Below are 20,769 nucleotides of genomic sequence, written 5' to 3' on the forward strand. Positions count from 1 at the left end.
TGGAGAGACTGACCTTCAAAAACCAGAGGTGGTGATTAGAGATTATTGGGTGCTTGAAACTGAGGTTCTGGAAGAGGTAGTGTTACTTGGAATGGCAAGATCCAGATGTGATCGCAGGGCTGAGTAGTCAAATAGAGTATGTTTTATTAGAGTATTTATTTGGTTAAGCTGCCACATTTTTCTCTCTCTTTCAATCAGTCCCAGTTGAAGCCACCTCAGTAAATTGTCCAAAAGTTTTATTTCTCAAATGAAGCTGAATGAAATCTTTGTTCGCCGGCAGCTCATAGGCCATGAATGACCCATCGTGACTCATAGATGCCCTGGCTTTCTGCATCCTGCACACAGACACATGACTGGGACATTTGATCAGACTCTTTGATGGAAAACGATGGGTTTGAATCCCAAATGAAGATTAGCATACATACTTGGGGTTGATGAAGTATACTTGAGTAATTTCTGTAAAGCCAATGGTTGGGAATATTTGATTTGCTCAAACCAAATATCAGATTACTGTATTTCCCTTGGTGGTTGCTGGGTGCATTCTGCGAATTGGCCTTCTTCTAAGTGTACTTCTCCAGGCAAAGAATGTGAATAGCATTTACCCAGAAATCCTTAATCAGAACCCTTAATTTGACTGGATTTTTTTCAGCAATTGAATTAATTGAAAAGAAAAATATCTCCAGAATATAAATTCATATCCATTATATCACTGGAGAAAAAAAAAAAAAAGACAAAGAACTATCCAAAATTTCCAAGCGAGGTCAAAGGGTGGGCAAAAACTTGGTTTATACTGTCTGTATTAACTTATAGTGCTGAAGAGTAAAAATAATAGTTAAGAATGAACAAGATCTGAAATCTTCCAGAAAGATGATGATAAACATGCTTTAGACAATAGGGGGTGACACAGAGAGGGCACCTAATTTGTAAAATGAAGGCATGAATGCCTTGGTCTAGAAATTGAAGTGCCATACTTCAGAAAAAACCATCAGCAGGGGTTTAGTTAGCCAGAAACCATATTCGACCTCAACGTCTTCTTTCCTGAACTTTCTGTTTAATCAGGGATTCTCCATTTGTTGTGTTTATAGGAAGTGGGAAGTTCAGAAGGCTCTGAACTGGCCAGGATAATTCTTTTTAAAAATCTTCCCCACAATTACACTGGAGCTGTTTAAGAGCTTTTTTCCTTCTGCTCATTTTCATGGCCTGAGATAATAGATCAAAATGAAGGCTGGTGCTGGGGTGTTTGTGAAAGCACAGCAGAATGGGATAAGACAAGAACCATGGCCTCCACCACTGGGAAACGGATGCTTCTATATACCATGCAATGGGTGGGCTTCCAAAGAGATGTGTCAGAGCCGCGAATGCTGCCGTGAGGGCTGTGCCCGACCTAAGGGGGCGTGAAAGGAATCCACTGAGCACATGAGAGGACTCTTTGCCTTGAGGTAAACTTTGGAGAAATGAACACACTCGTCTATTTCTGTATGCTTTGGAAGCCAATTTTGAATTGCTTTAAGTGAAAAATTTCCTGATAGAATGAAGACAATGGTGGCTAAAGTTTGATCTGACCTAACAGATGTAGAAATCTTACAGGCTAATCCAACAATAATCTTGCCTCCATTTTCTTTCAAATGAACAACCCTAAAGATGTACTTTTTAGTTTTACTAGAAGTCTTCCCTTAAACACTGCACGGGGTAAAGGGGCACGTATGCATGGTGACAGATAAAAACTAGACTATGGGTGGTGAGCACAATGCAGTCTATGCAGAAACTGAAATGTAATAACGTACACCTGAAATTATACACTGTTATAAACCATTATGACCTCAATAAAACAATTAAAAAAAAAAAGAAGCCTTTTCAAGGAAAAGTTCGAGTGGATTTTCAGCTACTCAGCCAATTATTCTAATTGTAGTGATTCTAATTCTAAAACACGGAATTTATTCTCTAGCCGTTTGGTGGTGTGTATGTGATTTTTAAGAGCATGTTAATCTTAGATCGCTCTGAGTGTTTTAGGAGATGTGTGTTTCAGGAGAGGCACAGAGACAGCTTCCTTTTTGAGGAGAGGCAGGATTCATGCCTACAAAAGGAGCCTCACAGCCTGGAACAGTGAAAGCACATTTTCAGGGCATGCTGAGGTAACTCGTTTAAACTTGCCAAAGGATGCTTTTCCACTTGGCTCACAGCTATTCATTCATATTGGTTTTGACCATCCCACTCATTTTATTTTTAATTCCTTATTCATTTTCAGGCCTTTCCATATAGGGTTAGCAAGGAATTGCTAATTCCAGAGCTGCCATTTGCGACACTCAACTAGAAGATTGTCAGGTTTTAGAAATCTTGCCTTTCTCATATTTCCCCATGCCTAGCTTGAGAACAATACTTAATTACAGAAAGTGGTGAGTTTTAAGGACATCAATTTGGGGGAAGTTGGCTTCAGACTATTTTTCAGTGGTGCTTGGTAAAAATAATTCATTCAAGCAAAGATCAGACTAGAAAAATTACTTGAGGAGAAAAGATAAGTCTGCCATACAGAAGAATTCCAAATAATTTCCATAGATGCTCTGCCCTCAAGGAGATGGAGGGTAACTCCCCACCCGTTAAACGTGGGCGGCATGTAGTAACTTCCTTTGAAAGGGTATGATCTGGAAAGCAGGCAAAAGAGCACTTTACAGTGGAAAAACCTGGCAAACACTCCCTCAGCCAGGTGATCAGGGTCAACATCAACAGTGATAAGTGATGTTGACAGCATGTACCCTTGATACGATGAAATGAAAATGGCACTTGCCTCCCCAAAACCCTAACCCCTGTCTAACGGTGAGAAAAACATCAGACAAGTCCCAGCTGAGAGACATTCTACGTAATGCCTGACCAATGCTCATCAGAACTGTGAAGGTCATCAAAAACATGGACTGTCTGAGAAACTGTCACAGCCAAGAGGAGCCTAAGGAGATGTGACAGCTAAACATACTGTGGTATCCTGGATGCGATCCTGGAACAGAAAAAGGACATTAGGTAAAAAACTAAGGAAATCTGAATAAAATATGGACGTTAGTTAATAATAATGTGTCAGTATTGGTTCATTAATTGTAACAAATATACCATCCTAATGTAACATATAATAAGAGGAACTGGAAGTGGGGTCTATGGGCAATCTTTGTACTATATACTCAATTTTTCTATAAATGATTCGCTTTTCTAAAAAATAAAATAAATTTTTAAAAAATGACTTGCCTGAATGGTAAACCCTACTGTCTCCTAGAGCCAGTCTGGTGCAGAAAGTCTGACCACAAATGGGGCGGTTCTGGGCAGTCAGAGCCCTGTAGATACGGACTCCAAGGGCAGGCAATGCTGTGAAGAGAAACAGCTTCCGAAGCTCCCAGCTTCCCCGTTCTGAACCCTTTCTCCTCACACAAATAAGAGCCAATGCTTACACAGTATACTAGGCTAAGTTTTTAGCCCATTTATTGCCTTTCACCTTCACAGCAGCCAACACTATGAAGTAGGTGAGTGCTATTAATATCATTCTTTTTTCCATGAAGAAAATCAGACTGAGAGGGTTTAAGGACCCAAGATCACCGTGCCTGTGAGGGTGGAGCTGGGAAAAAAATCCAGACAGTCTAGGCCCCTAAGCCGGTGTTCCGTGAACCTCTATCATTTGTCTACTTCCCTCCCCCATTCACTCCTTCTCTTCCAGGCATTCAGGGGCTCATATTCCCTTCAACAGGAATTATCCTTAGGCTATGAGTGGCCAGATTCATTATGACCCACGGTGTCAGCAGTACTGTGTGGACTCTGTGAGAAATAATGGTGGGGGTTGGGGTGCTGTGAGCGGGGTAGGCAGCACGACTCTCTGAAGTCATGCCTGGTTTCTAATTACGTTGGCCCTGATCCCACTCTCAGATCCCCACGGGGATACTGATCCCATCCTATAGTCTATTCTAGCCCTAAACCTAACATTGTACCCATCTGATGTCTTGGAAACAACCCAACCTTGGGGCATTTTCAAGTGGTTTCTATAATGAGTGATAGTAAACCCACAGGTGCGCCTAAATGAGGATCTGTGAGGCTGAGCATGCTTTCCCAACCCTATATTTCAGAAAGATTGGCTCCCTTTTATTTACAAAATAAGGTGAAATTGTATATACCAGCCCCAATGAAGAGAAGTAGGTTCTCTTTCATGTTTGCAAAAGACGTACATAAGACTTTGAGAAAGCAATTGGAAACAGCAACTTCTCAAACTCTGCCCTTTTCCATAAATTTCCTTAGATGGTCAGAAAGTTCACAATTTAATAAAGCCCCTTAGACAGGCTACTCAAAAAATAGACCCTTTCAATAAATATAAGGGGCTGAAAAAAAATAAAAGAGTCCATCGTGACTTCCTACTGGAAAAGTCAAAGCTGGTTAGGTCACTCGGAGGGAGAGTGCATCTCCTGAACATGCTGTTTTGTTTTAAAAGTTCCCCGGGGTGTGGGATGGTGACAAGTTTTCTTGTTTTTCCTATGGTTATCTGTGTTTTGTAGTGTTTCTATGGTGGACGTGGATCGCTCCTGAAATCGTAGAAATAAACAAGAAAAGCTATAACAAAGAAAGTTCGGATTGGTGTTTCGGCAGGAAGTCACTTACCCAGAAAATCATGATGTGGGCATCTGCCGGAGCCGTTCTCCTGTGACGGACCAGGCACTACGAAACTGTGCCCGGGTTCGAGGGCGATTCTTCTAGGACAGCAGCAGGACTCGGGAATTCCATCTAACACTGTCGGTGGGTTGAAGATCTGGTAGAGTGTTTAAATAGTCTGCTTCCATGGAATTAACAAATGACTTGAAGACAATTCAGAAAAACAGAATAAAACAAACCATCCAGCCAAGATTAGAACCCAGATCAATGTAAGGAACCCATATGGATCTGGAAGAGAGGAATGAGGAAAAGTCAATGGACTTCAAGAACCAAGGCTTCCATTCTGAAGCCTGTCCGTTCATTTCTTTTTCAGCTCTGCTCAGGAAAGAACAAGAGAAAAAAGTCAACTTAGGCTGGCATGTGGAGGACTTACATTGACCCCATTGAGTCCAACTTTCTCTCATTGTGTACTGGCATCGTGATTTAGGGGAGAAGACTCAGATCCAAAGCAGGTCCATGTTGACCCAAGCCAGCAGTTGGCAAACTTTTTCTGTATAAGGCCTGATAGCAAATATTTGAGGGTTTATGGGCCTATGGTCTCTGTTACCCACTACTGAACAGTGCTGCAAAAGTGGCCATGGATAATATGTCGAGGAAGAGCAGGACTGTGTTCTAACTAAATTTCACAGAAACAGCTGGCAGGCAGGATTTGGCCCACTGCCATAGTTTGTGACCTCTGCCCTGAGCCAATCATAGTTATCCCGTCCCTCTTGTCAGTGATTAGGGTACCCGGGTTTAAACCAATCATCATCGTGCATTATCCTGGTAACAGTTATGGGTTCAGAGTTAGGCGTCTGACTTAAATTGGCCCAATCAGGAAGGGGAAAGATTTTTGTCGGAAGTTTTGAGGAGAGGGATTTGATTTCCTTCCTGCTACATGAATAAGGAAGCATACAACCCTGATGGCTACTGGCAAACAGTCTCTATCTATGAGGGGAACCAGCCTGCAGATGAAGTGGACTCTGGATGACAGAAGAGAAACATAGAACCCAGAACCTTGATGGTATCGTTGAACCACAGGGTAATTTAAACCTATTTCCCACCCAACCTCTGGATTTTCAGTTATGTGAGCCTATAAATTTGCTTATTGTAAAAATCACTTTGAGTTGGGACTTCGGTTACTCATAGCTAAACGCATCCTAGCTGATGGAAAATTTAAAAATAAATTTATGACTCTCAAAGTTTGCAAACACTAAAAAGAGTTGACACCTGTTTCTATAAAATTTCCTTTCCATCATTAAAAATAAATGTGAAAAATAGAGAATAAAATACTATAGTTCTTTATAACTACCTAGATTGGTGAGTGTGGGTTTTTTAGGGGGCAGGGAAGTTTCAATTAATTGACTTTTAATTTATGGACTATCAGGGTTGAAGGACACTTTCTCTGTGATGGGACCAAGAAGATGGAGGCAAAGAACACTGAGGATCTGGACTTTCTCTTTGTCTTCCATTGTTGCCCTTGGTCTTAGGTACAGGTCTCTTCCCTTAGTCATTTTCAAGCTCTAAACATAAGAAAGTACTTGTTAAATTCCTGTCTAAAACTGGAAGAATGAAAAAGATCTCTTTTTTGGTGAGGAAGATTGGCCCTGAGCTAACATCTGTTGCCAATCTTCCTCTTTTTTTTTTCTCCCCAAAGCCCCAGTACATAGTTGTATATCCTAGTTGCAAGTCCTTCTAGTTCTTCTATGTGGGATGTTGCCACAGCATGGCTTGATGACAGTGTGTAGGTCCACGCCCAGGATCTGAACCAGCAAACTCCAGGCCACCGAAGCAGACGGTGTGAACTTAAGCACTATGCCACTGGGCCAGTCCCAAAAAGGATCTTAAACCTTAGGCTTTAATGAAAAGAGTTTATCCAAAACAACAATAATAAAATGAAAAAAAAAAGTGCTTTTCATAAGCAATATCTCATTTTGAAGTTTAATGTTTCTTATACCATTCTTAATATGGTTATATACTATTTTACATTCGTTTTAGTCTCTCTTAGTTGTATGAATTTATAGCTTTGGTGATCTGTGCAATTATCTTAATAAAATAAGAGGACTTGAGTTTTAGAATTGCTTTCCTGCCAAGCAGGTCAAATCTGTATAGTATTAACTTAGTCATCTTTCTAACATTCTTAAGGTGTAATTTAGATAGGATATATTTTCCCTCATCATGTTAATGTTTAAACTGAAACATAGAAAGGTGAGTTTCATCTTGCAAAATAAGTGCTAAACATGTATTACTCATTCATTCAACAAGATATTACTGAGGATCTGCTAAAAGCCAGGCACTGTTCTAGCCCTTGTTACAACACAAAGGACACTCCAGGTGTCCTGGAGCTTATATTCTACAGGGAGAGACAGATAATAAACACGTAAATCTTATGTTGAGTGGTAGTAAGTGGTAGGAAGGTGCGTGAAGCAAAGTAAGAAATAGAGAATGATTGGGCAGGTGAGGGAGGTGGCAGGTGATCATGGTCATCCTCAGGTGGGATGGGGTCTGAGGTGGATGGGCTCCCTGTAGGAGAAACAGCAGAGGGAGCAGGGTGGCCAGAGCAGAATGAATGAGAGAGAGAGCCAACAGCAGTGGATGGGTTGGAGAGGTAGGGTGGAGCATATCACGTACGACCCTAGAGGCCTCATAACAATTTTGGGTTCTATTCTGAGAGAGATGGCAATCACTGGAAGCCTACTAGCCTACAGACTCTCTGACAAGCACAAATGTCCCCAGAAATACCAAAGACAGTAAAATTTACAAATTCTTACTGTTCATCAAGCTGATTTATAGTCTTCACAAGGAGTTGAGCAGCCATTTATTAGATAGATTGAGGGGATTAATGCATTGTTCTCTTTCAAAGCAACCTACTTTACCAGGGCAAGTCTTCGAAAACGTATTTCATAATAATATTTTTTCCTTTCGTTCCCTTCGTGCCTAGTAAACTGTGTTTCTGTAGCACCTGTCTTATTGTCCTTTTTCCTAGGTAGAATGGAGCCATATTATTTACCAAGTGTCTACCACCACACCTGGCTCATAGTAGATGCTCAAAAAAATTCATTGAACAGTAAGTGAAAGAATGAGCACAGCAAAATATTTTATTACAATAAAGGATTCTCTACAAATTTCTCTCTATAAATAAATTTGTCAGACTTTAATATAAAGAATTTAGCCTAGAGTCACTGAAAAAGACACATTACAAGCACTTCTTTCCTCTTTCTCATGTCATATTATTTTCTTTAAAAAGATCAAACCATATAATCAAAATCTGCACTGTGGTGGCTGTTTTTGTAGGTAAATTCCATTTGTAGGTGATTACAACACCTGAGTAAGTTTTAAGAGAGTTCTGGAAAGCAATTTAGAATACGTTTTCTGGTATTTGACAAACACTGATTACTTCATTTCTCATAGAATACCTTTAAATATAGCAATGTGAATGCCTTACTTTATAATTGTGAAAATGAAAATACGTGCAACTTTCCAAATTTTAGACTCAAGAACATGAAACTGAAAGTCAGAGCAAAAAAGTTATGCCCCATTTCCAGGCATCTAGTTCACAAGATTTTATTAACATAAAAGTGATCTTTGCCAAGAGAAATGCAGGATCAGAAAAGTTTAGATAATACATAGGATAAAATTTCTGCTGGATAAAATTTTAATGGTCAAACAATAAATTGTTAAGTATTTACTTTGATAAATGATTTTTTTTTCCATCAGAAGTGGTTCTGTATACTCACCAATTTTGCAAGAACTCAAATTATGGGACTGCTGACCACAAGATACAATACCTGAGTTACAAGAGGACGCTGTGAAGGAGGTACTGAGTGAGATGCTCTTTTAGAAAAAGAGTGCCCGAGAAGACCTTGGGCCTGTGCTGTCCAATATGGTAGCCACTGTGGCTATTTAAATTTAAATAAAGTTAAATAAATGAAAAATTTAGCTCCTCCATTGCACCAGCCACATTTCAAATGCTCAATAGACACATGTGGTTAGTTGCTACCCTATTAGGAAGCACAAATATAGAACATTTCCATCATTGCAGGAATTTCCACTGACATCACTGCCTCAGAAAGTACAGATAGGGGAGTCAGCATGATAGAATCTTGAATAAAGGGAGGGAGGAAACTTACCCTGGGAAAGGAAGCATGGATTCTGGGAAAAAGGACATTGATCACACCAAAACAGCAATTTGGGAGCATAAACGAGTTTAAAGACAAGATAGAAATAATAGTTATTTGTTTGAATGTTCAAAAAAGTTACTAAACTTTCACACCAGAAATTATTTTAAAACTTTTTTTACCCTAGAACCAGAGATACAGTTTTGTTATACATAGGGAACTTGCTTAGAGAGAAGAATGGGCAGTTTTTGGATGGAGGAAAATGTGTTAAAAGCAATATCCTCCAAAGGTTGATGTGGTAAGCAATGTTTTCTAAAATGATTGTAAATTACCTGCAAGACATAATACGTTGCTTAATCTCCCAGACGCTGTTTTGCTGAAGTTGGTGCTAAATATCAAATCAATACAGAGAAAAGAAATTTTTTGGAAAAGCTCACAAGAACAGAAGTAATCAGAAAGGTGAAATGTGAAATTCAATGAAAACTGGTTATTAATTATCACACTTAAGGAAAAATAATCCAAATTAGAATAATTAAATGATGGTATCTGAATTACCAGCCTCACATCAAGGACTGAATGAAGGAGTCATGTGGACTGATCCTTTAGTTCCCGTTTCCTGCTGATGTTTAAGAGGACCCCTCTGGGCAGACCAAGTAGAGAAAATTTTCCTTCCTCCGGACGCACGTAGGCTTGTGCCAGGGCGCACGGCTTGGCAGGAGAAGCTCTGTGCTGGACTGTAGTGCTCTACCACCCCCTCCCGCTGCACACCTCCTCTGCCCGATGTTCTTGTGCTGGCCTTAACCATATAAGGTGGCCTGCAGGGAGTCCTCCATCTAAAACTGTTATGCTGGGGCTGGCCCGGTGGTGCAGTGGTTAAGCGCGCACCTTCTGCTTCACCGGTTCAGATCCCGGGTGTGGACATGGCACCGCTTGGCAAGCCATGCTGTGGTAGGCGTCCCACATATAAAGTAGAGGAAGATAGGCATGGATGTTAGCTCAGGGCCAATCTTCCTCAGCAAAAAGAGGAGGATTGGCAGCAGATGTTAGCTCAGGGCTAATCTTCCTCAAAAATAAAAAATAAAAAAAAATAAAACTGTTATGCTACCAGCATGCAAGCTATGGCACATCCAAATGTAAGAAGTTTTTACAACTGGTCTCTTTGGGTCAAGACATACTTGGAAAAGCTTGGAAACATCCTGAGAAGATAACCAAAATCATGGCCGGGGCATGAGTCTAAAAACGGGATTTTTTCAGCCAGAAAGGCAAAGGGACGTATAGATAGTTTATACAGTCATAAGGGGTTGGGAAATGGTGAAATATACTCTTGTTTATCAATATTTAGCAAACCCTACAGTACGAGACCCAGGGATAATTAAGAGGTCCTTTTAATAACATAAAAGAAGTTTGATTTTATATAGCATATCAAAAACTTCCAGAAAATATAGATATTTAAAAGAGAGAGTTGGTTAAATTGACAGATGACAATTCCATAATATGCTAACAAGTAAATTTTAGGATATTTTGGACTGTTTTCCTGAATATTTAAGGTTAGTGTCATGGACGCAGCCTACCCCCAAAACATCCCCTGGTGCTCCTGGGAGGTCCAGAGCCCTCTGTGTAAGCGGACATTGATCTGAATCAGCATGACATTGTATGTATTATCGCGTTATCACTCTTTTGGCTCTGTCTGGGTTCCAGAGGGAAAATCAACATTGTGGTTGACTGGTTAGACAAGATCTGGTTCAGAAAGGAAGCTCATTAGATTCATTTTTATTAATATAAATTTATTTATAAAGTTAGTAAGAATTCTTTAGAAAATTTCAACAGGAAAGATTAGAATGGGGATAGAATTGGGGCGGTTACCTCTAAAATGGGTTTTCCGTCAGGCCCTGAAGGGTCAGAAGATTTAGAAGTGCTCTTTCCTTAGAAAATATTGAATGTAAGATTAAAACGTAAAAAACAAATGAACCGACCAAAAAGCCACAAGTTTTACTCAAAAAGAGATTTTCTACCTATGGCTCAAGCACTATATATCCGTGTGTGTGTGTGTATTGAATTTTTAGCATAGGTATAATCCATTTTAAGTTTACCTGAAGCACATAAAATGTATTTCATTCCATATAAACAATTTTTTTTAAAGATTTTATTTTATTTCCTTTTTTCTCCCCAAAGCCCCCAGTACATAGTTGTACATTCTTTGTTGTGGGTCCTTCTAGTTGTGGCATGTGGGACGCCGCCTCAGCGTGGTTTTGATGAGCAGTGCCATGTCCACGCCCAAGATTTGAACCAACGAAACACTGGGCCGCCTGCAGTGGAGCGTGTGAAATTAACCACTCGGCCACGGGGCCAGCCCCCCATATAAACAATTTTGCTGCAAAACCAAGTAGCCGTATTCTGCTTTAGCTGAAATTTTCCGTTACTTCCAAGGGTTGTATTAATAGAGAACCCTGAGACAAGAAACTAGCAAAGGCATCAGTAGCTTTGATAAAGCCATGCCAATTCAATCCTGCTTTGCTGGGGATTCATACTATAAAAAGCAGAACGTTGAAACAATTGCCCAAAAAATTCAGGCCTAAAATGTATCCACCTAACATAGCCAGATAGTTGAGGCAAATGTGTCATTTTGGTTTAAGTTGTCTGAATCACTGCATTAATTCTCCTACTTAATCTAAGTAGACATATTGAGGCTGTGAGAAATTTTTAGGTTAGTGAGGTATGTCTCTAAATTTTTCTGTGATTATTTGTAGCTCTCTCCGTAATTGCAGTGAACTAACAATTCCATCTTTTAACCGAAGTCTAATCCAATCCGCAGGCGTCCTGCAAAAGAACCACCCAGGAATGTTTGGGGATTTCTGTGTACCAGGCCCTAGAAAAGCCAAACCCAGGGAGACTACTCCCAAATTCTGGAGCTCTTTCAGACCGCTCAGACTCTTTACACTACACCAAAAATAATTTCCAATTATTCCAGAGTTCAAGAATTGAATGACTTAATAACAAGCTCTTCCACCTGGATTAAGGTATCAGACCGAGAGAAAACCATCAAGACCTGATGGGACGATGTAAAAGGATGTTGCATAAGAATCCGAAGTCGTTGCCCACTGAAGAATTACCAAAGGTAATGTGGAAAGGAAAACGCACCCAATGACCCAACATTTATTGCTGACCTGCAGGAGACGAGTCACTGTAGAATATAGTATATTTTATAAAGACTAGGCATTTCATCTTTTATTTGAAGATCCAACTCAACTTTTGTTTTAATTGGAGAAGGGTGTGTTTATACAGTGAGAGGCTTAATTTGTTTTTATATTGTAGTTGAATAATAACTCTAGAGAGAGGTATTGGCATAGATTTGTGAAGGAGCCTGGGGAACCTCAAAATGAGGGTAATAATAGGACCTGCTTCACAGGGCGGTGGTGAGGCATGAACTCCAAACCCTGCAAGGCTCCCAGCGCAGAGCTGGGCACAGGTAGAGTATACAGCACTGCTTTGCTGTTATTATCGTAATTGTTAAATTTATTATTAGATGTTTACAATGTGTCCAAGGTCTCCTACCTAAAGGCAGAGCATTAGACTCTAAATGCTACAGAGTTTTTCAGACTTTATAATTTAAATTATTAAAGGTGGAAAAGTTTCAGATTGAAATTAAGAAGCGCATCTAGAAGCATTGTTTCCTGAATTCTTTCTTACTTTGGAAGGCAGGGCTGGAATCTCTGATCTAAGGGTGGCTGCCTCTCACTTCCAGCTTATCCTGTCAAGCCTGCAGCCCACTGCAATCTGGGGAAGAATTTTCACTGCCATGGTCTCCTTCACCTCTCATTAAATCTGAGTATCTATGGTCCAAGTATTCATACTTGGTGGTTGAGGAACCGTGGGCAGCGTTTACTCTACTGATGGACATTTCACACCTGAGTGGTTGAGCAAATTTCAGTCTAAGGAAACAAAACAGCTGGCACACCCCTGAGTCTACTAAAGTTCCCTTTCTCAGAATCTTTCACCCTCTCTGGGTTGTTTTCTGTATCTATTTTGTCTTTGAGCATGTGTCCCTCTCTTCTCTGCTTCTCTCCGCTTTTGTGTTGGTAAACAAATAATGGATTTGGATATTTCTGTCTGTAATAACTATACCAAAAAAGATGCAAATGAAGCTGTTCTTTGTGCGTAGTTGTTGACTTCCCACCACATCCCTGGCCCAGGTGTATCATCAGCTACCCATAGGAAAAGGATCATCTCCCCTTAAGAAGTTAACGGCATTTCCTGAGTTCTGGTCTGGCCTCTCCTGCTGCCTGAAAACTAGCTGTGGGAACACCATATACGTTTCTGCATAAAATGGAAGGCTGCCACTGCAGCCAGGGTACTGCTTCAGAGAGCATTGTTTTCTGGAGTCTGGCCAACCTCAGAGAATTTAACCAGACGATCCAGGAAACACTGAACCATTTCCATTTATGGACATTTTCCTTTACCAATTAAGAGCAAAGGGGAGTTGTTGGGCATTTTTCCCCCTGATTGCTGCATTTTACACTTAAAATTTTTATGCAAATGCTGACGCAATTAGAACTATCTGGGGAGATTAAGGGCAGGGAATGAGATTAAGGCCCTGTCTATTGCTGGCATGTTAACAGCCAGTGCTTCAGTTTTTATCATAAGTGAGTTTGAAAGCGGGTGACATGCCAGACATTCCTTCTGAAAGTTAACTAAGGTAATAATGGAACTCAAGGCAAAAATCAACATGTCACTTGCAATTCTATTTGGGAGGTTGAGGTGGAGAGATGACAATTCTGTGAAGTGACTTACACAGCATTATAAAAAGAAAAGTCCCCTGGCTGATGACTGGACAAGGAAACTATGGATAAAGCGCACTTCCAGGGTCTCAGCCCTCCTGCACCCCGCGCGCTCCTGTAGAAATGCCCCGGCACACTTCAGTGTCAGGCGTGGAGAACTTCTGCACAGAACATTATCTTCCTTGGTACCAGAGGTTACACTCTAGGTGAATGTGACAACTTTGGGCGAAGACAAGAGAAAAACCCAAGTGCCGACTTTCTAGAAGAAAAGTCCAGATGGGTTTAAAATTCGTGCCTCTAAGCAAACATTTCAGAAAGGCCTCTCTGACCTTTTGTAAATTGCCAAAATAGAGAGGTTTCCAGAAAAGGGGGTGGTATTTCTGCCTGAAGGCCTGAGATGGGCTGCTGCCCAAAGCTCCTTAGAGCTTATCAGAACCAGCTGGACACCTTGGCCGGCCTCCATCCTGAGACTTTGTCACAACTTATGCAGACATAGTGATGTTTCTAGTCCTGGGTTTGAATTTGTATATTTGAATTGAAGTATCATCTTAATTGTCATATGATTTTTTGAGATTTTCTCTTACGTTTATACTAGTTTTATTGGGGTATAATTTATATATAATCAAATTTATTTATTTTATGTATATGATTTCATTACTTTTGGCCACTATCATATTTCAGAATATTTCTTTCATCCCCAAAATTTATCCTCATGCTGCATTGCAGTCAGTCCCCTGCCCTTGGCAACCACTGATCTGTTTTCTTTCCTTGTAGTTTTATCTTTTCTAGAAATTCATATAAATAGAATCATATAGAATCTAGTCTTTTTTTTTTTTAAGATTTTATTTTTCCTTTTTCTCCCAAAGCCCCCTGGTACATAGTTGTATATTTTTAGTTGTGGGTCCTTCTTGTTGTGGCATGTGGGACGCCACCTCAGCATGGCTTGATGAGCCATGCCATGTCTGCGCCCAGGATCCGAACTGGCGAAACCCTGGGCCGCTGAAGCAGAACGCGTGAACTTAACCACTCGGCCATGGGGTCTGCTCCTAGAATCTAGTCTTTTGTGTCTGGCTTCTTTGACTTAGCACAATGCTTTGAAATTCATCCATGTTCTCTATCAGTAGTCCATTCATTTCCGTTGCTGAGTAGTATCAAGTTGATTTTTTTTTATTGTGTTACAATATATGTAACATAAACTTTATCATCTTAACCATTTTTGTGTGAACATCAACTTGATTTTTGTCTGGATTTGAAAAAATATTTATTTGGGTCATAAGGAAAAGCAAATCGGTATTTGTTGCCCTTTTGAAAAACATGTTAATTAAAGTTAATCATAAGAGTATACTCAAATCCTTCTTACCTTTATATTTTCCCTGAAATGTCAGATCCTACTCCACCTTATTTAAAATGAAGTTCTAAGTGCACAAATTTTGAAACTTGTAGGCAAACCTGAACGTGACAGAAATTTCCAGATATGGAGCAGAAATACAAACTAATTAACAACTTCCAAGTAAATGTTGGTAAACTGGACATGAACATGGATTAGACTGAGAGTTTCACAGAAGTTTAAAGTTATGATTGAACAGTCAATTAGTAGAAGGGTTGAAGTAAAACCCCCCATGTTTCTCATATGGGTATTTGTCAGCTATTATAACAAGGAAAAAACTGATGGAGCTTAGTGATAATATTAGTAACAACAACAGTAACAGTAATAATTATCATAGCTTACTCGTATAGTGCATGTTATATGCCTAGCGCCGCTCTGAGCACTGGATAGGTCATTAACTCATTTAATTTTCCCAACAACCCTGCCGGGTGAGTGTCTTTTTAGTATCCCTCTTTTACAGATGAAGAAACTGAAGCTCAGAGAAAACTAAGCAAGCTACCTTGATGAGCAGTGAAGCCAGGATCTGGGAAACTGCTTCCCAGGAACTGGGCAACTGGGCAACTGCTCCAGGGCCTTGAGCACCAGAGCGCTCTTAACCCCAGCAGCACACAGAGACTTCTCAAATTGGCAAAGGGGGTTGGTATTGTCCCTGAGCAAGGTGGGAGATTAAGCCAGGGCAGAGGTCTCGCGCCTGAGCCGGGCAGGTTGTTTAGTTGTGCGAGGAGGCCCAGAGTAAGGCAACGGGAAGAGGGAGGGGCTGAGGGAAACTGGAGCGTACCGTCCACATAAAAGCTGGGACTGGTTGGCCTGGTGCCCAGGGCCCTGCTGCCCATATTCCACCCCAGGTCCAGGTGACCTCTGGGGGTCCCTTCAGAGCTAGCATGTTAGGGAAATCAGAAATAGTATCCACAATCCATTGTGACTTGGCTTTATCGATGTGGACCGGCAGTCCATCATCTGGTTGAATTGTAATGGATGTTGATAAATAACCATTGACTGTATATCAAATTCATTCAGTATTGTGAATTTGTCCTTTTTGTGGTGATTTTTAATCTGACCTAACAAAGAGCTTATGGACTCTGGAACTAGATTACCTGGTTTTGAATCTTGGCTTTGCCACATACTGGCAGTGTGACTTTGAGCATGTTACTTGACCTTTCTATGCCTCTGTCTTCTCATCTGTAAAAGGGGGAAATTAACAGTACACCTATTTCATAGCACAGCTGTTTGGAGTTTTTTTTTTTTTTTTGAGAAAGATTAGCCCTGAGCTAACATCTGCTGCCAATCCTCCTCTTTTTGCTGAAGAAGACTGGCCCTGAGCTAACATCCGTGCCCATCTTCCTCCACTCCACATGTGGGACGCTCACCACAGCACGGCTTGCCAAGCAGTGCCATGTCTGCACCCGGGATGCAAACCAACGAATCCCAAGCCACAGAAGTGGAACATGCGAACCTAACTGCTGCGCCACCGGGCCGGCCCCTCATAGCACTGTTTTAAGATTAAAGGGTTATTATGTATAAAAGGACTTACAACAGTGATGACAAATAGTAGGTACTATATATGTGTTAGCTATTATTATTATCACTATCCAAAAATGATGGTAGATGAAAACATCTGTTCCAACTTTTGAGACATAATAAACCATGGTAATCTGTACCAAAATGAACGCTACCTTCAAGACTTTATTTTGCAGGTCCCTCTTCCTTGTTCCTGCGGGACTGTGGGGCACTGCACAATACTGATGGGTAGAAATGCAAGGATCAGGGGCCTCAGGGACATAATTTCAGCCTCTACAATGTACCAGCTACTAGAAGGGACGATTCTAAATATCTGGTCTCTGTGAACTGAAACTTTAGCAGTAATTGGACACTATGAGTCTTGAGAGAGAAGAATCTTTCTGTTATTTGTTTGAATCCTGGACAGAGTAGAAGAGAATCAACCTTGGGATGAGAAAACTGGAGTTGCCTTTCTATTCCTCATTTTTTGTTGCTGGAGGTTTTAGAGCAGGTGTTAGCCAGTTTGCAATGACCTGCCTCGCCCCCGTGGTTCTTTGGTGCTATATGCAGATCCTGGTTATTCCTGAACACCCAGTTCATGCTCCACGTACTGAACAAAGCCATGCCTCGCTCTCCCAGTTAGCCCACACAGGTCTTGAAAAATTCTTTTTTAAAAAAAATTACTTTATTGAGGTCATATTGGCTTATAACGTGAAATTTCACATGTACATTATTATATGTCAGTTTCTGTATAGACTGCATTGTGCTCACCACCAATAGTCTAGTTTTTAACCACCGCCATACACATGTGCCCCTTTACCCCTTTCACTGCTCCCCCCCCAACCACCAATCTGTTCTCTTTATCTATGTGTTTGAATAAACTGAAATTCTTACACCCATTGACAATCATATTCTATTTTATACTGCTTGTTGCCTTATGTTATCATCTATAGAACTATCTAGAGAACATTCATTCACTTAGTGAACAACAACAATTTATTGGGGGCCTTCACAGGCCTTGATGATGAAAAGTTAGGGTGGTTGTTTTATATATATATATATTTATTTATTGTTTTATATATTATATACACATATAATACATATATAGTGTATATATAAACCTCTGGTACCTTTTAAATCTCTAGTAGGAACCAAAGCTTTCTCTTTGACAGCCACCTCTCTGAATTATTCCCACCGGCCTCCTTAGAGAAAGGGACGATGTAGGATACACCGCAATCTGCAGTTTTGGGATGTCACCCATTTCACCTAGTACAGTGGACATGAGTGACACTCATGGTTGGTCTCAACAAATATTTTCTGATGGGCCCACGGAGAATGGCACGGGAAATATGCTCTAAGATGTAAAAGGAATGGGAACTCTGGATCCTCTTTCTTATTCAACAGAACATTTACTGAGCATGGACTGTGGGCTAGAGACTGTACTGGTTGTTAAGGACACAGAGTGATGCCTAGCCTTCAGAGGGACACCGACCAGTTAACAAGCGACAAAATGAGTCACTAGCCCAGGTGGTCAGGAAGTTACCGGGACCCAGGAGAGGAGCCCTTGGTCCTGCCTGGTGATGGTGAGGCAAAGAATGAGGTGTGGGCAGAGTGGGCCGGCTGGGGTAGGGTTGCTGTATCTCAGAGAGAGGTTGAGCCCAGGCCGGAGAGCAAAGAGGACCCGGTTGTGACTCTCAGACTGGTCTGTTTTCCTTGATGTCTTTTACACCAGAGCTGATCAGGGCTGCTGACTTCTCTCTGAGTTCGTGCACTTGAGACTGGGCCTCCCGGGTTGAGGACGGGGCAGGCTGCTAGCTACCTCTGTGAATTCTGTCCTAGACCACCCCGGAAGAGAAGGAGGGCTCTGGCGCATTCCTCCAGCAGGATCCCCGGGCCGCAGCCTCTGCACCACACCCTTAGCCCGGGCCAGGTGTGCGCCCTTCTTGCGGCGAGGGGGGAGCCCGGCGGCTGGGGTGAGCGCTTTTACAGCTCGATGTGTGCTGTGTGTGTTTGTCTGCCTCCCGAGGGCTGGGTCCTCCTTATTCACAGGTGAGTCACACCCTGAAACACAGGCTCTCTTCCTGTCAGGACTGAGTCAGGTAGAAGAGTCGATAAAACCACCTGATCAAGGAAAAGGAAGGCACAGCGGAGCGCAGAGTGAGAACTCCCAGCGGCGAGGCGCCGGGCAGCGACCCCTGCAGCGGCGGACCGCGCGCCGGCCCGGCCATGCCTGCGCTCTGGCTGAGCAGCTACCTCTGCTTCTCGCTCCTCCTGCCCGCAGCCCGGGCCACCTCCGGGAGGGAAGGTGAGTCGGCTTCCAGGAGGAAAAGTCGCAGCCCTGGGCTGTGAACTGGCCTTTCTCTGCAGACCATGATGGCTGAGTGCACCTCGGAGGATTCCCACTGTGTCGAGAACCTCTTTGGAGCTCTCTCTTCCTCCCCTATCTGGGGCTTCTCCAGAGATGGGTTTTAGATAAGGCTAATATTATATAAAGCTGTCTGATTTAAAAATGTGAGGCCAATAGGTGTGCTAAACTAGGGGTTGCCTTACTTTTAAAATGTTTCTTCTTGATTGCTTTTTTGGATCAAGGAGCCCCTGTTTGATCAGTAATATCAGCCATATTTTGGTATATAAATTCTTTTCCCATTCTGTATTTTTACTGATATGAGTTAGGTAGGAATGTTTTCTATGGCTGTGAACACCACAAAGATTGAAAAGGAACCTCTTTAATAATCCTTCTGGAATTCCCCTTCCATCTTTGGGATGGAAAATGAGCCTTAACAATGCTTTGCTTTTGCATAACATTACTTTCTATGGTATTTCCACGTAATGTTCATTCAGCAGACATTTATTGGGTACCTGTGTCACAGGTCATTTGTTCTTATCTAGAGCACCCAGTGGCTGTCATATCATGAGAAGTTCAGCTCACGTAAACAAGACTTTATGAGAACCTAGCAACTGTTTACTGTACATTTGTGTCACTTAGTTTTACCAATGATATTTACTTGTATAATTACCCTGGAGTTTCATGTTTATATCGTTTCCTGCACCTGATGACATTTCAATGATCATTTCAGTAGGTCCAAGAGCCATTTTCACACATGTGCATGCATGATTTTGAGACAACATTCACGTGCACATGGAATTATCTTAGACATTCCATTTATTACCATGCAGTCTGGGTGATGCTGGCCTGAATTGTATTTGAATGACATGAATATTTTAGCATGTGTTGAATGCATTGATACAGTCCTTTTTTTCCCCTAAAATAGTCTTGGAATTAACTTCCAACCCATCATCCTTGACTACCATTTAAAAACCATTTGTGAAAATGATCATGTAGGTCAGGTTTCCTTAGATAAATAGGATAAAGGAGCTTTAACCTAGTGAGAAACATCATAAAAGTAAGGGTAGTTTCCGAATATTAGAATTCAAGAGGATGCTCACAGATCAACTACTAGAACCCCTTGGCTTACACAGTGAAAAAATGGAAATGGATTTGCACAAAGCCACACAAGCAGCTGTTGGCAGAGACACATCTGGCACTTGATCCAGGGGTGCTTAGGCTGGAGCTTTTGGGACCACATTATAAAAATAATAAGGGAACAAGATACATGTGTTTTATATAATGGATAATTATTGAGGCAATTTTCCCCTTAGCTGTAGTTGAGTATTTGTGTGTGTGTTAGCATTAGATAACAGAAATAAATATGTAGGATGTTATCAATTACTTAACGAAATCAGACTCAAGAGGACAAAGCATAGACTCTCAGTTCTCAAGGATGGACAAGCTGTGAGCATTCTGTCTAGACCATTTAGTCAGAAGCAGTGTTTGGACTCATTTCCAGACTTTCTCCTTCCTTGGAGACAGGCCACTTAACATATTAGGCTCCCTTCTCAAAGGGTGCATTTTGGGGTTCAGTGAGAGTGTGAAAAGCTTGGTGTTAGAGGTGAACACATATGCTTTTCCAGTCATGGAATGTTGGAATGTAGTGGAAGTTGGACTGAAAGTACGGTACTTGCCACCTCCCAAAGTGACCCCCATATGTGTGTCCCATGCGCTGCACCTATGGGAGCCTAAAGCAAGGATGTTGCTTCCTGGTTGTTTCCTCGCAGGTGGAATAATGTGCTAGATGTAATCAGCGAGAATTTCAGGGTTAGTCTCAGTTAAAGCACAGCTCGACCTGGCTTGAAATTTTGGCTCATTCACTTACTATTTCCTTCTGAGTAACCTTTCAGGCTCCTTAGCTGCTTGGAGTGTGCTTCTTCACCTGTTAAACAGAAGCAACAGTACTGTGCAACCTTGTAGAGTTGTTGAAAGGATTAGAGATTATGGTAAAGT

The 20,769-nt window shown here is 41.4% G+C and overlaps 1 protein-coding gene across 2 annotated transcripts in view; it reads left to right on the forward strand.

Annotated features, from left to right (window-relative positions):
- The first annotated feature begins 18,146 nt into the window (after positions 1–18,146).
- The window catches only part of LAMC2 (laminin subunit gamma 2), a 53,129-nt gene continuing 50,506 nt past the window's right edge, over positions 18,147–20,769 (forward strand). Inside the window, exons 1-2 of one of the 2 annotated variants that reach the window (XM_046683062.1) lie at positions 18,147–18,400; positions 18,516–18,732. In XM_046683062.1, the coding sequence (XP_046539018.1) occupies positions 18,654–18,732 (79 nt within the window). In that variant the 5' untranslated portion in view covers positions 18,147–18,400; positions 18,516–18,653. Of the gene's footprint in view, positions 18,401–18,460; positions 18,733–20,769 lie in introns of those variants that run through there. The other variant, XM_046683063.1, reaches the window with a different exon arrangement.

The sequence above is a fragment of the Equus quagga genome, chromosome 13, assembly GCF_021613505.1.
Source record: "Equus quagga isolate Etosha38 chromosome 13, UCLA_HA_Equagga_1.0, whole genome shotgun sequence".
Classification (NCBI taxonomy): domain Eukaryota; kingdom Metazoa; phylum Chordata; class Mammalia; order Perissodactyla; family Equidae; genus Equus; species Equus quagga.